Consider the following 12,957-nt stretch of genomic DNA (forward strand, 5'->3'; position numbering starts at 1 on the left):
TTAATGGAATGCAGATAGTATTGAAGTTGGTAAGGGAAATATTTAGGGAAAATATACATATTTACATGTAGCCTAGAGTTAGTTAAAAGATTATACCACTCTTTGTACGGTGAATCTGTAGCCGGAGCCAGCTCCCGCTTATTTTAGTTTAGCTTTAAGACTGCAAATATCTAGCCTTACTCTGCCTAGCAGCACATCTAAAGCTCACTTGGTAATATGTTTTATCTTGTTTGTTTAACACCTGTACTGATTAAACAAATTGCATTTGTGTTTCATTAGTGAGCTTCAGAAATCCTGCTTAGCATACTTTGTTAGGCCTACCTTTGGAATCCCCCAGGCTAGCTGTTTCCCCCTGTTACCTGTCTTTATGCTAGGCTAAGCTAACCGGAAAATGGCTCCAACAATATATTAATCGCACAGACATGATATCAATCTCCTCATCTAACTCTAGGTAAAAAAGCAATAGGTATAGTTCAAAAGATGTTACTTCCACCACCTTTCATGCTATGACATATCAGAAGTTCTGCTGGGAAAAAGGTCTAAAAAAGTCACCTGTAGACCTATCTAAGAAGAGCATTTTTTACTAACAAAGTATGAGTAAGAAATTTCCGCATTTGAAAGGCAAAACAGTTTTCCTCAATCAGCCTAATTTTCACTCAAATTTTGTCCAGAAATGATGCCAACACTGATTAGCCTCTGCGTTTCAAACACATGAATACTATCAGATGATGATGATCATGTATAATTCCATCCGGAGTAAGACCACTGTTTTTTGCTGGCACTTGGCAAACAATAAAATGTGCAAATAGAAACTTCTTGGCTGCCTTCATCCCATTCATTACCAAAGTCCTGATCATAGACAGTATATAAAATGGATGTAGCATCCGGGCTGACCTCAGTTATTCCAACTGCATCCAATCGTCCTGGCCTATGCGCGTCGCCATCTTGTCAGAGTTTGACTCCAACTAATTTCCTCTTGCCGAAAAAAGGGCATTGATGTGACGTCAGGGGGGAGGGAGATACGCCCATCTAGCTGACATATTCCTCCGAGGCGAAGTGAGGGCTAATGGGCGGCTAGCTGTCACTCAAGAGGCCGCGCCCTAATTTCATATATTTTAACCTCAAATAGAATAAAAACTAGCCTGCTAGAAAAAAATTCACCTCCCTCAGAGTTGTCATGGAGATATGAACTAAACATACAGACTAGAATGGTTTTTTGAACCAGGCCTTAAATAGGTTTAATAATGCTGTGAAAACGCATATTCAACATGGGAGCCAAAGAGAAATTGTTCTGTTCTGCAACCTGCCCTTAGTGGCCACCCGGTACTACTGCAATTTCTGTCACTTCCGCACTGGATGCTGGTAGAACTCGCTGTGGTTGGGGCTTGGTCCTGATGGACAAATTGTCAACCTACACTGCAGTTTTATTTAAACAGTTTTTTTAACACCTTTGTCATCAGAAAAATGTCATGTTGTAAAGTAACACAGACAAACTCAAGGTTCTTCTGACCAGTTTCAAGTTTCAGATTCAGTGGGAGCACCATTACATTTCAGCTCAATCAGAAGCCTCCACTTTAAAGAAAGCTTTGAATCCCCTGACCTATTGTTCCTACAGATGGAGTGTGTGTGAGGGTGTAATTACCTCTAAGGATTCTTTTAAACAGCATACTTCACACGGGCAGTCTTCTTGCACCGTCTGCTAGTTTTGAGCTTATCCTTGGTTCAATAGCATCTTCTCAGCTTCGTCCTGTTCCTTGGGATTTTCTCAACCATTAAATCTTTTCTCACGTTTTTATTTGTATTATTTTCTACAGGGAGAGTGCCGCAATTTCATCAAGGTTCTGCTCAGCCAGCACGGTGGCCTATTTGTGTGTGGAACGAACGCCTTCAACCCGCTGTGTGCCAACTACACTGTCAGTATCCATCTATCTGTCAAGCTGGTCTCTCTCCGTGTATCTGCCAGTCGGTTTATCTATATCATTTTTTTCCCCGCCAACCTCGCAGAAAGACACTCTGGAAATGGTGGGAGAGCCTGTCAGCGGGATGGCAAGGTGTCCATATGATCCACGACATGCAAATGTGGCTTTATTTGCAGGTATAATCTTGTCTTATTGGCTCTCTAAATAGCAGACATAATTTGTTTTCGTAAGCCCCAGACATTGAAACCAGTGCGTCCTTGTGTTTACCTTTACAAAATGATTTATAACAGGACCCCTCGCTGCATCGCTCCTTTGGTTTTAATCTTCCTGACCTTGTGCTATCTCTCCATCCCCTTCTTCTTAATCTCTCTCTCTCTCTCTCTCTCTCGCTCTCTCTATCTCTCTCTCTCTCTCTCTCTCTCTCTCTATCTTTCCCTCTCTCTCAGATGGAAGTCTCTTTACCGGCACTGTGACAGACTTCTTGGCCATCGACGCAGTGATCTATCGCAGCCTCAGCGACAGCCCCGCCCTTCGCACGGTCAAGCACGACTCCAAATGGTTCCGAGGTACTTTTTAGAAGAAACATTCTCATCAATGGCCCTCCAGAGCCAGACACCTTCCGATAGTAAATAACAGAAACTATCACCATTATCTCTCCAGGTTCTCTGAAAGAAAATGATACGTCTGCGGCTGTCTTTTCCCTGAGTGGCCTCACTCTGGTTTAAAGAGATGATTTCCGGGGGGCTAAACAATAAACCAAACCAAACACGATTAGATCTACATTTAATAGACAAATTACAAGTGGGAAACACTGGGACAGTGTGATGCATTGAACAGTTGAGCCTGCTTTCCAAAGGGAACAAAAAAACAAGCCAGTACAGGTCACAGCTGGAACAGCGCTGGATGAATGAATGATAAATAATGTGTATCCTCTTGTTCGTGATGATAAATGAACCCATGTCATGAATATGTAATGAGTGTGGCCGGTGGATAGCAGCAATGCATGGTGATGTGACTGTTATTACAGAATCATGTCAGGGACAGTGTAGTGTCACGGTTGACCCCCAGGTTCTGTGTCACTATTATTGTGTGTGTCTGAATGTGTGTGTTTTGATTATTGTGTTGTCTGATAGCGTTTTTTTCTCATTCTTTTTCAGAGCCCTTCTTCGTGAGCTCGATGGAGTGGGGGCCTCATATTTATTTCTTCTTCCGCGAGATGGCCATGGAGTTTCATCATCTAGAGAAGGTGCTGTCCTTCCTACTTTCCTTTTTTTTCGTCCCTTTTTTATTGTTTAGTTCTTGTTTGGTCCAAAAGGGTTGATTTGATTAAGCCGACCGAGTTAAACATCAGGTACACTGATTGCTGTAAATTGAACTTTGATTATCTATGAATAATGTATAAAGACGGCTCGCTATTAGACGGGTTAGGACAAAAAAAAGTTTTCAACGTCTTCCTAGCCCTATTTTAACATTAATATTATTTGAGTTATTTATTTGTTATCAAATACTTATTTGTGACTTATATGTTGCTGAGGATTCCGTTCTTCTTTTTCTTATCAGTTTTACTTTGTGTTTGTATTATTTTAACATGTTCAATAAATTGACTAAAGCAACAACAACAAAAAATCCATCATCCCTCCATTTTACCGAACCTGGCTGTTTTTGATTCCAGGTGATGGTGTCGCGTGTGGCTCGTGTGTGTAAGGCAGACCTGGGCGGCTCTCAGCGCGTCCTGGAGAAACAGTGGACAACTTTCCTGAAGGCGCGGCTCAACTGCTCCATCCCGGGAGATTCACACTTTTACTTCAACCTCCTGCACTCCACCAGCGGCATCATCCACATGCAGGGGCGTGACGTCATCCTGGGCCTCTTCTCCACACCGCCAAACAGGTACCGAGACACTGATTCAGATTCAGAATACTTTGGTAATCCCAAAGGGGCCAATTAAATTTTTTACAGACTATTTCTTCCATGTTAATAAAGTAAATATATAAATACACAAACTAACACACAAAGCACAGCAGCATGCAAGTAAAAACAGGCACAGAAGCTATTTTTCTCATCACTGTCTTGTGTTACCCTGTCTCTACACTAGCATCCCTGGCTCTGCGGTGTGCGTGTTTGACATGCAGCAGCTGGCTCACGTCTTTGAGGGCCGGTTCAAAGAGCAGAAATCCCCCGAGTCTATTTGGACTCCTGTACCGGACGAGGCGGTGCCTAAACCCAGGTATTGTTATGCAAAGTGTACGTGAGAAGAAACTTCTGCAAAAATTACTGCTGTGCTGCCCTCCAGAGCAACTCTCTCACACTACCCCCCCCCCCCCCCACCCCACCCCTGCTTTAAGCTCCAACTGTCAATCATACAGCAACTACAATTCAGCAAATATTCTAATACAGCCTCCAGCAGAACTACTCTCGCTCTTTTTTCTTTCTATCTCACTCTTGACTTCTCCCCCTCTCTCTCTTTCTTTCTTATCTAGCTACTCACCAACGCTCATTTTCTCATTTTCTGTTCCTTCCTATATGTTCACAGACCAGGGGGCTGTGCAGTGCAGGGATCCAGATTTAGCTCCTCTACCACACTGCCTGATGAGGTCCTGAACTTTGTCAAGACCCATCCGCTAATGGACGAGACCGTCCCATTACTGGGGCACAGACCCTGGGTTGTCAAGACCATGGGACGGTATGCATACTGACCTAGTTGTTTGAAATTTGAGTGTTATCTAAAAGTATACTTCATAGCTTGTATAGGTGTATACTTATCTCTACACCTTCCTATCCATTCTAATGTACACATATATCTTTCAGGTACCAGTTGACAACCATGGTGGTGGACACAGAAGCTGGTCCCCACAAGAACCGCACAGTCTTGTTCCTGGGCTCGACGAGAGGAACCATCCTCAAGTTTCTGATAGTTCCCAGCGGAGAGGTGTTCTCCCACAGCAGCGTGTTTCTGGAGGAGGTGGAAGGATTCAACCCAGATAAGTGCGTAGGAGTCAAGACATTTTTCTTTTTGGTCCTTTGATCTCCTATGAATTATATCTGTCTTGTTGCTCTAGATGGATCAGGTTCCATGTTGCCTGCCTCCATTTGACAACTGGAGAGCACCAGTGCTTTTCACCCAATAAAATTATGCTTGTTATTACAAATATTTGATTTTAACATTGTAGCTTAGACTAAAAGCCTTGTCGGTTATTTCACATACTATACTGTACATGTTTCATGTATTTACCTATATACTACCAAATAGTTTTATAGTTTTACCACATAGTTAATTTCATTTTATCAATATTATTATACTGTATATAAATTAATTGATTGTTTTTTTTTTGTCCAAACAAATTCTGAAAAGTTTTTTTTTTTACTCTCAAAAGTGATTATTTTATCAGCCTGAAACTCAGTGATGTTCAGTAAAACTCTCATATGTATCAAAGAGAACCACAATGTGCACTTTTGAGAGGATGGAACCAGAAAATATTTGCCACTTTAGCTTGACAGATGACTGAAATATTGCAGGAGTAGTCGCTCCATCAACTGACTTATTGATTGAAATGTTTCAGCTCTATATGAATTATTGATGAAAAATAAGCATCTTGTTTGTTGTTGAATTGATGGCCTTCATCCACTGGCAGCTAACAAAAAGCCTGTCGGAGCGGGGCCTCAGTGAAAACTCTCATTCTGCTGATGTTGTGGCCGTTCATATGAGGGGTTAGGGCACGGGGCTCTGTCTGTCTTGGAACAGATGAGGCTTTTGACCCCTGTCACAGATTGATCTGAGGACAAAAAATAGTTCATTGACCTTATCCCGCTTCTTGGCTCCTTTAGCGTCTCTGTCTTCACATGTTCCACGTCTCTCACTGTCTCCAGGTGTGGTGAGGACTCTCTCCAGGCTCGTCAGCTGTTGTCTCTGCAGTTGGACCGGAGCAGCCACACTCTGCTGCTGGCCTTCCCCTCCTGCCTGGTCCGAGTGCCCACATCCCGCTGCCACCTGCACTCACGCTGCATGAAGTAAGTGGGCACTTTAAGTCAACAGTTTTTGACTTGTAGAGGGTTTTTTTTCTTCTTTCTTCTTAAGCTCAATGTTTCTGTGGCTGATAATTAGGTCAGTGTGAAATGTAGCAGTGGCCATTAGCCAAGGTCTGTCCAACTTTTGTTTTTGTCCTTGTGTGCTCAATAACTCCCCATTAGAGCAGTCAATTTAATGAATTGCTCTTCAATTTATTTTGCAATTCTGCTGTTGTTTAGTCATTGCGGGATATACTGTATATGAAGTGTTTGTTTATCCAATTACACATATTGTTTGGATATGTTGTCTTTGAAAAAAAAAATTACAACTTCACACAAGGTGCCCTCGAGACCGTCTTGATCTGAGTTTATAATAATAATAAAAAAAAGATGATTCATCGTGCGTACAGAGAAGGCGTTTGTTTATTACTGCACATATGGGGGAAGTTCTTTGAAGTAGATCTCCGTACTGTGAACCTGATTTTCTACCGCAGCCATAAATCAATCTCTGATACAGGACGTGTAACAACTGGATAGGATTTGTGTGATTTCTGTGTTTTATAAAGAGGAAAACCAGCTAAGGGTTTTCTGCATAGTACATTTCAGAACATATCACACTTAAATCTTGAGTCCACAGAGGCATACAGTATAAGCCTATTTCTCATTGCAGGGTTATGATGGCCGGATATAATTAACTTGTGTTTTTCTTGTTAGTTGGCTAGACAGTAAACTAGCTAAATGTTCGCTAAATTCTGAGCTGGACCACTAGTTTCCAAGTTGGAGAGGTAACTTTATTTAAATCTCCCAGGGTGAGAGTCCTGCTAAAGTGGTCAAAATGGGTCAATAGCCTACTCAGCATTTCTTCACTTCATATTTTCCTTGGTGTGTGTGTCTGTATGTGTGTGTGTGTGTGTGTGTGTGTGTGTGCGTGTGTGTGTGTGTGCGCAGGAGTTGTCTAGCCTCCAGGGACCCTTACTGTGGCTGGACCAGAGGCAGCACCTGCTCCTTCCTGAGACCAGGCACTCGGTGAGGACAACAATACACACACACACATACATACACACCAGCTGTCTGCACACTCATGGCCAGTTGCTCTATGTGGAGAGATTGCAGCGCAGCGTTCTTGTAGTTTGACATCAGTGGATTCAAGTCCCTCTGCCTGCAAGCAAGACTTCAGACCTTTGTTTATTCCACAATGGCCCCCTCGAGGATATTCAATCTGGTCAAAAGTCTATAGTTTAAAGAATAATAAATATGTTTTTCAGAGATGAATATTCACCCTTCAGCAAAACTCTGAATCCATTCCCCCTATTGTGTTCTTAGATATTAAACCCTATATTGGTTAAAGGATTATCTTTTCAAACAATGGGAATCATGGTACAGTTCATGTTTTTGGTAAAAGAAAACCATCAGTTTAAAGTACCACTGTCTGTTCTGTACAATATTTGGGGATATTAATTAAAGCTGTGAATTAAATCATTTCTAAGATCATTCTTTATAAATTGTAATTCACATGAACATATATGAAGTTTCCACATCATAAATTGTTGTAATTATTGTATCGTATCTTAGTCTTGGCAGTCCAACTCCAATCACCTGTATGGCCAACCCTGATCTCTGACCTTCTAGGGTGACAAACACAAAGAGAAAATCAATATTGGGATCAATATTGTATCCCATTACACTGAAATTACACATTAATATGTGCCATATGATTCAAATTGATTACTATCGACAAACATCCCCATTCATATATAAAAATAAAATAATACTTTTGAGCATGGTCACATGTAAGTCAATGAGTTGTTTTCAGTCAGATATAACTTGATTATTTCTTTCATGTTAGACATGTAACATTTGTTACACACCACCAAGAGAGATAGCTTGACTGTATATAGGGAACTAAGGGCCCTATAGTGACATGTTTCCTGCTGTGTGCAACTGCAGTGTGTACAAAGAGACACACTATGAAATAAGGCTCTGATGTTCGGATGTGTGCTCTCTGTGTGACTGCAGGCTGCCTTTTCAACAAGATGTGGAATATGGAAACACCACCTCCCATCTAGGAGACTGTGATGGTAGGTTGCAGCACTATGACATGGTTGCTTCTGGCTGTGTTGTGAAAGGGAGTGAGGGCAGGCGCCGCCTAGTGGCTCCATCCCTCATTACATCTGTCTAGTTATCTGCAAACATTTCTAACCCTCTGAAAGGATCCCAACGATACTACCAAGCGAGAAAATATGTTTGACGTGTTTCCCGAATTCAGCACATTTTAATTATCTAAGGTGTAATGTGATATATTCCCCTAGCTCAGCGAGATCCATTCAACCTCGGTTTTTTAACAACTGAATGTTTTGGATGTGTATGTCAACACTAAACCAGGTGGGAGTGGGTCTTTGTGATTTTGGTTTCAGCCTCACGTTCTACAAGTCAAAGCACTCCCAGTGTGAGACAGTTTAATTAGGGTGGATATGAGAGGCGTAACTGCTGGTATACAATACCACAAGACGGCACAATGGGAAATGCAGCATACTCCATGGTTGCTAGGCTTTGTTCCCTCCACGCCGCGTCTACATCTGAGAGAAGAAATGGCCAAGTGTCCATGCTGGAAACAACCTTAAAGACCCTGTAAACCAAAATCCACAAAACCCTTTTAACTATCTAATTTGGAGTTAGGCATATACGTATATCGATCCGAGTGAAAGATATTGTCCTTTCAGTTTTATAAACTTTACAGAAATTTGGTTTAGATGAGGCCATATGCTCTAGTTTTTGTTACACAATAGGTATCTTGAACCAATCATGACACTTCTCTGCCCCGGACATTCTATAAACACAATGACTGATTCAGATTTTTGTAAAAGCATATTGAGATACCCAAGTTTGATATCATATATTGATTTGAACTATTTTAGACCTGGTTTCGAGAGGCTTTTAATATTGATACCGCTTCTGTTGAGAGGCTCAGATGTCACTGCAGCAGCACCAGAGAGGGACTCTTTGAACCTTGCTCTGATATTCACAAAGTCAGTGGAAACCAATAAAAAAACAGACGGAATTTCCTTTCCAGCAGATTCTTTCTGAACTGTACCTATTGGTTTTAGGCCTGTTTCAAAGTCATAAAAATCCATTGTAGTTTGACCAGAGTTCATAGCACATTTTGAGCCTTCGTCACACTCATTTTGTTTCAAACTGATATATTGGCTTCTAGTTTTTACCATAGTCTTAGTGACTTACAGCAGTAAAATACAAGTCAGTTGCGCGGCAGGATGTGGACCTGACAGACTCCCAGTGGCCAAAGTGCAGCGCAGGCCCATAGCCAGAGACAGGCATGTGCTGCTGCTGTGTCGGCAGATGGGAGTGATTAGAGCTGTGTGGAAACACTGAGGTAATGCTTTGCTGCAAGGAGAGACTGCCTTAAACAGGCTGCAGGATGGAAAGAGTGAGGAGAGGAGAGGAGAGGAGAGGAGAGGAGAGGAGAGGAGAGGAGAGGAGAGGAGAGGAGAGGAGAGGAGAGGAGAGGAGAGGAGAGGAGAGGAGAGGAGAGGAGAGGAGAGTCAGCTGCTGTGGTCAGAGTTGTGCTTGATGACAAGTGCAGGCCTCTCTGAAACCTGGAGCCCTTGGAGCCTCAAGGCCACACTGGAGAGGGGCTCCTTTTAAAAGATACCCAATCGCAGCAGATAATCCGGCACGCCTGAGCAATTTCACCACCCATTATTAGTGTTATTGTTGTTATAGATTTATTGTGATACATTCATTCTTGTGGGAGGCATAGCAGTAAGTAGAAGTTTCCGAATAGCCCTTACATGTGGTAATACAAATTATTTAAAACTGGACCCTGTGGACAGACATTCAGAGAGGATGTTCATTGTGCTGTTCTGCTAAATGCCATCTTCATAATTGTATCTATTTATCTTCAGGAATCCTGCAGCAGAGTTTGCTGATTGAGCCGGAGAGCTTGGTCTCCCTCAACCTGCTGGTGGCGTCTGCGGTCTCAGCGTTCACCATCGGGGCGGCGCTCTCCGGCCTGGCCGTCTGCTGGATCATGGCCCACAAGCCCAGCAACCGTCGGCACGGCAATGCCTCCCAGTCCTCCATCCAGCGGCGTGAGAGAGGCATGCTGACCAGCGGTGGCGGGATGGGAGGCTCCGTGCTCAGCGTGACGCGGCAGGGAGGCGGCGGGGAGAGACCCTGCCCTCAGGCCGGGGAAACCCTGTTCGTCATGCCCAACGGCTGGGTGAAGTCAGGAGAGCTCGATCCGGGTTTCCTGCCGACCCCGGAGCACACGCCCCAGCAGAAACGAAGGGGCCTCCGACTGTCCGACTCCAACTCTGGAGGGTGGGACACCAGCCAGACGTACCTGGGGGGAGGCTCCGTGGGTCTGGGGGACCCCTGCCGCATGCCCTCCTCTGTCTACCTGACCAGCAGACTCTTCCAGCAGGGTGTAGGAGGGAGGCACGGTGTAGAAGGCCGGGGTAACGACACACCACGCCAGCACTACGTCTGCCTGAGCAGGCAGGAGAAGGGAGTGAAGGGGACGCCCAAAGCCCCGCTCAGGAAGTCTGCTGGAGAGTACGTATACCCCATGACACCCCAGGACTCGCCCGAGCGCCGGAGGGTGGTCTCTGCACCCAGCGCCCCCGTGGAGTACAGCGAGCCCATGCCTCTGCGCTGGCAAGCCCCAGAAGGGTACATCCTCAGCAGCCATGGCATGGTCTCCGTCCCCATGCCCCCACCCTCCTCCATGCCCACGCCCAGTGGCCAGGCTTACGTGTCCCAGCAGCAGCAACACACCCCCGGGCTGAGCAGGGCTATGCTGAGAGGGGCCCTGGAGAGAGGCGAGCTGGGCGAGCTGGTGGATCTCAGCCAGCTCATTTGTAAGAAGAACTGCAATGACAGGACTCAGGCTGGCCAGTGACTCTTGAGGAGATGAAGGGGGGAGCTTTCCACGTCCAGAGCTCTGTTTTGTTTACATAGATCTCTCTCTCCTCCTCATTCTGTCCATTCCACCTCTATTCCTTCCCTTCTCTTTTTTTACCCACATCGTATTTTGTCATTCAGCCCCTCTGGTCTCCTGTCAGTCTCTCAGGCAACCCGCCCCCTTTCATCCCACGAGTCTCTCTTTATGACTGGCTGCTGGCTCTGCCACTCATATCCTGGCTCACAGTAATTGGTCAGAGGGACTGAGGTTGTTGCTGTGTCTGCATTGCAGAGCTGCCTCTCTCTCTATCCCGCTACTCAGCAGCAGCAGGAAGAGGGAGGAGAGATGGAAAGAAAGAAAGAAAGAAAGAAAGAAAGAAAGAAAGAAAGAAAGAAAGAAAGAAAGAAAGAAAGAAAGAAAGAAAGAAAGAAAGAAAGAAAGAAAGAAAGAAAGAAAGAAAGAAAGAAAGAAAGAAAGAAAGAAAGAAAGAAAGAAGGAAGGGTGAGAGGACGGAGACAAAGCGGAACATGGCACTTAGAGGCTGCCTTCTCTGTGCAGATTAACTGGGACTGCAGAGCCAGTCAAATACTGCTGCAGAAGTAGGATGCCTTTACCCCCTTGGATAACATTAACAAAACTGTCACTCATTGGTTCTCCACTATATTACCTGTTGTCTGATTGCCAACTAGGTACTTGAAGAGAAAGTGCAAATTCTGGGCATCATAAAAGTACCCGAAGCTGGAAGTGACTCTTCAAAACAAAGACAAAACGAGAAACTAAGCAGATGATGAGGAAACGCAAAATCTTTCTCACTATTTCTCTCTCTCTCTCTCTCTCTCTCTCTCTCTCTCTCTCTCTCTCTCTCTCTCTCTCTCTCTCTCTCTCTCTCTCTCTCTCTCTCTCTCTCTCTCTTGCTACACACACACACACAGTAGATACATGCATACATGTTTTTTTTTACAGGTGACGGAGGGTATTTAGTATTCTGAGTGTACACGAAGCAGGACGCGTGTGCCAAATGCGTCCAACCTGTCTCACAGGGAAATGGGACCATAACTCGCGTCTTTGGGGGAGCAGAGTGCAGGACTGAAATGTCAGCACTATTCCTGCCAACAGCATGCTCTCTGTAATGACGGAACCTCCGCCGCCCATAGCTCTATTCCTTTGCCTCCTCACACACTGCGCGTGCTCTTTAATGACCAATAATTCCACGTGGACGTCTGGAGAGATTGCACCAGAACACTGGACAGACACTGCGGGTACAGTGAGAGAAGAGAGGAGGAGAAGAGAGGTGTTTTGGGAGAATTTGAAGTCAATGCACTGCAATATACAGTATGAACACCCTGTCCTTCACTCTAGCCGTAGGGTTTTCTTTTTCACAATGACACACACATTCATTAATGCTGCATTATAGAACACTGACCAGTTTTATTGGGCAAAATGTTCCCCTTAAGCCCACAGTGGGTCAAGGTCCTGCAGACGTGATACAGAACAAAGTGACAGTTACGGCAGTGATGATTGAAACTCCTGGCTTAACGCAGAGCCAATAGGGGTAATGGAAATGTTCCCAGCAGGCAAATGGGACTATATATTCAGCCCATCAAAGTGTCCGGTGCCATGAAATGGTCGGGCGTTCAGAATCAACTCAACATGCTTTGAGTGTGTTAGCGAGGAGATGAAAGTCGTAAAAAAAAAGAAGAGACGGGATCAAGAAGACAGAAGCGAAAAAATAAGGAATAAAAAAGGCAAACAAATAAGACTCAATGAAATGAGGCGCACCAACAACAACTGTGGAAAATAGTGAGAGTTTGTTATAACCCGACCAGGTGACTCGGTGGTTCCCTTGGCAGCCTCCAGTCTGTTGAATGTATGCTGGTTCGTGCTGACCTTGTAGTGAGCAGCAATATATGGTTTATCTGTACATAGTAAACTTTAATTTAGATGAAAATGATAATGTAAGACAAAGAGTAACTCCAAAAAGAAAAAGAAAAAAGGATATCAGGCGCTAGCTTGCATACAAAAAATAAACACTTCTCACACCATTATAACTAAGAATGTATGACAGTCTTTTTTCATGTGAGTTTGATATCAACCTGCTCCAAGATAGGTATT

The 12,957-nt window shown here is 44.1% G+C and overlaps 1 protein-coding gene across 1 annotated transcript in view; it reads left to right on the forward strand.

The window, feature by feature from the left end:
• Positions 1-10,842, forward strand: part of LOC307255012 (semaphorin-6B-like) — a gene marked incomplete at its 3' end in the record, with an annotated part of 14,123 nt that extends 3,281 nt beyond the window's left edge. The window contains exons 5-16 of the mRNA XM_080033608.1: positions 1,815-1,913; positions 2,005-2,095; positions 2,366-2,485; positions 3,077-3,165; positions 3,592-3,809; positions 4,015-4,146; positions 4,453-4,602; positions 4,728-4,904; positions 5,787-5,927; positions 6,873-6,950; positions 7,941-8,002; positions 9,845-10,842. Of these exons, the coding sequence (XP_079889734.1) occupies positions 1,815-1,913; positions 2,005-2,095; positions 2,366-2,485; positions 3,077-3,165; positions 3,592-3,809; positions 4,015-4,146; positions 4,453-4,602; positions 4,728-4,904; positions 5,787-5,927; positions 6,873-6,950; positions 7,941-8,002; positions 9,845-10,842 (2,355 nt within the window). The remainder of the gene's footprint in view (positions 1-1,814; positions 1,914-2,004; positions 2,096-2,365; positions 2,486-3,076; positions 3,166-3,591; positions 3,810-4,014; positions 4,147-4,452; positions 4,603-4,727; positions 4,905-5,786; positions 5,928-6,872; positions 6,951-7,940; positions 8,003-9,844) is intronic.
• Between the last annotated feature and the right edge of the window lie 2,115 nt (positions 10,843-12,957).

This window comes from Ammodytes marinus, assembly GCF_949987685.1.
Source record: "Ammodytes marinus genome assembly, chromosome: 9".
NCBI classification, from domain to species: domain Eukaryota; kingdom Metazoa; phylum Chordata; class Actinopteri; order Uranoscopiformes; family Ammodytidae; genus Ammodytes; species Ammodytes marinus.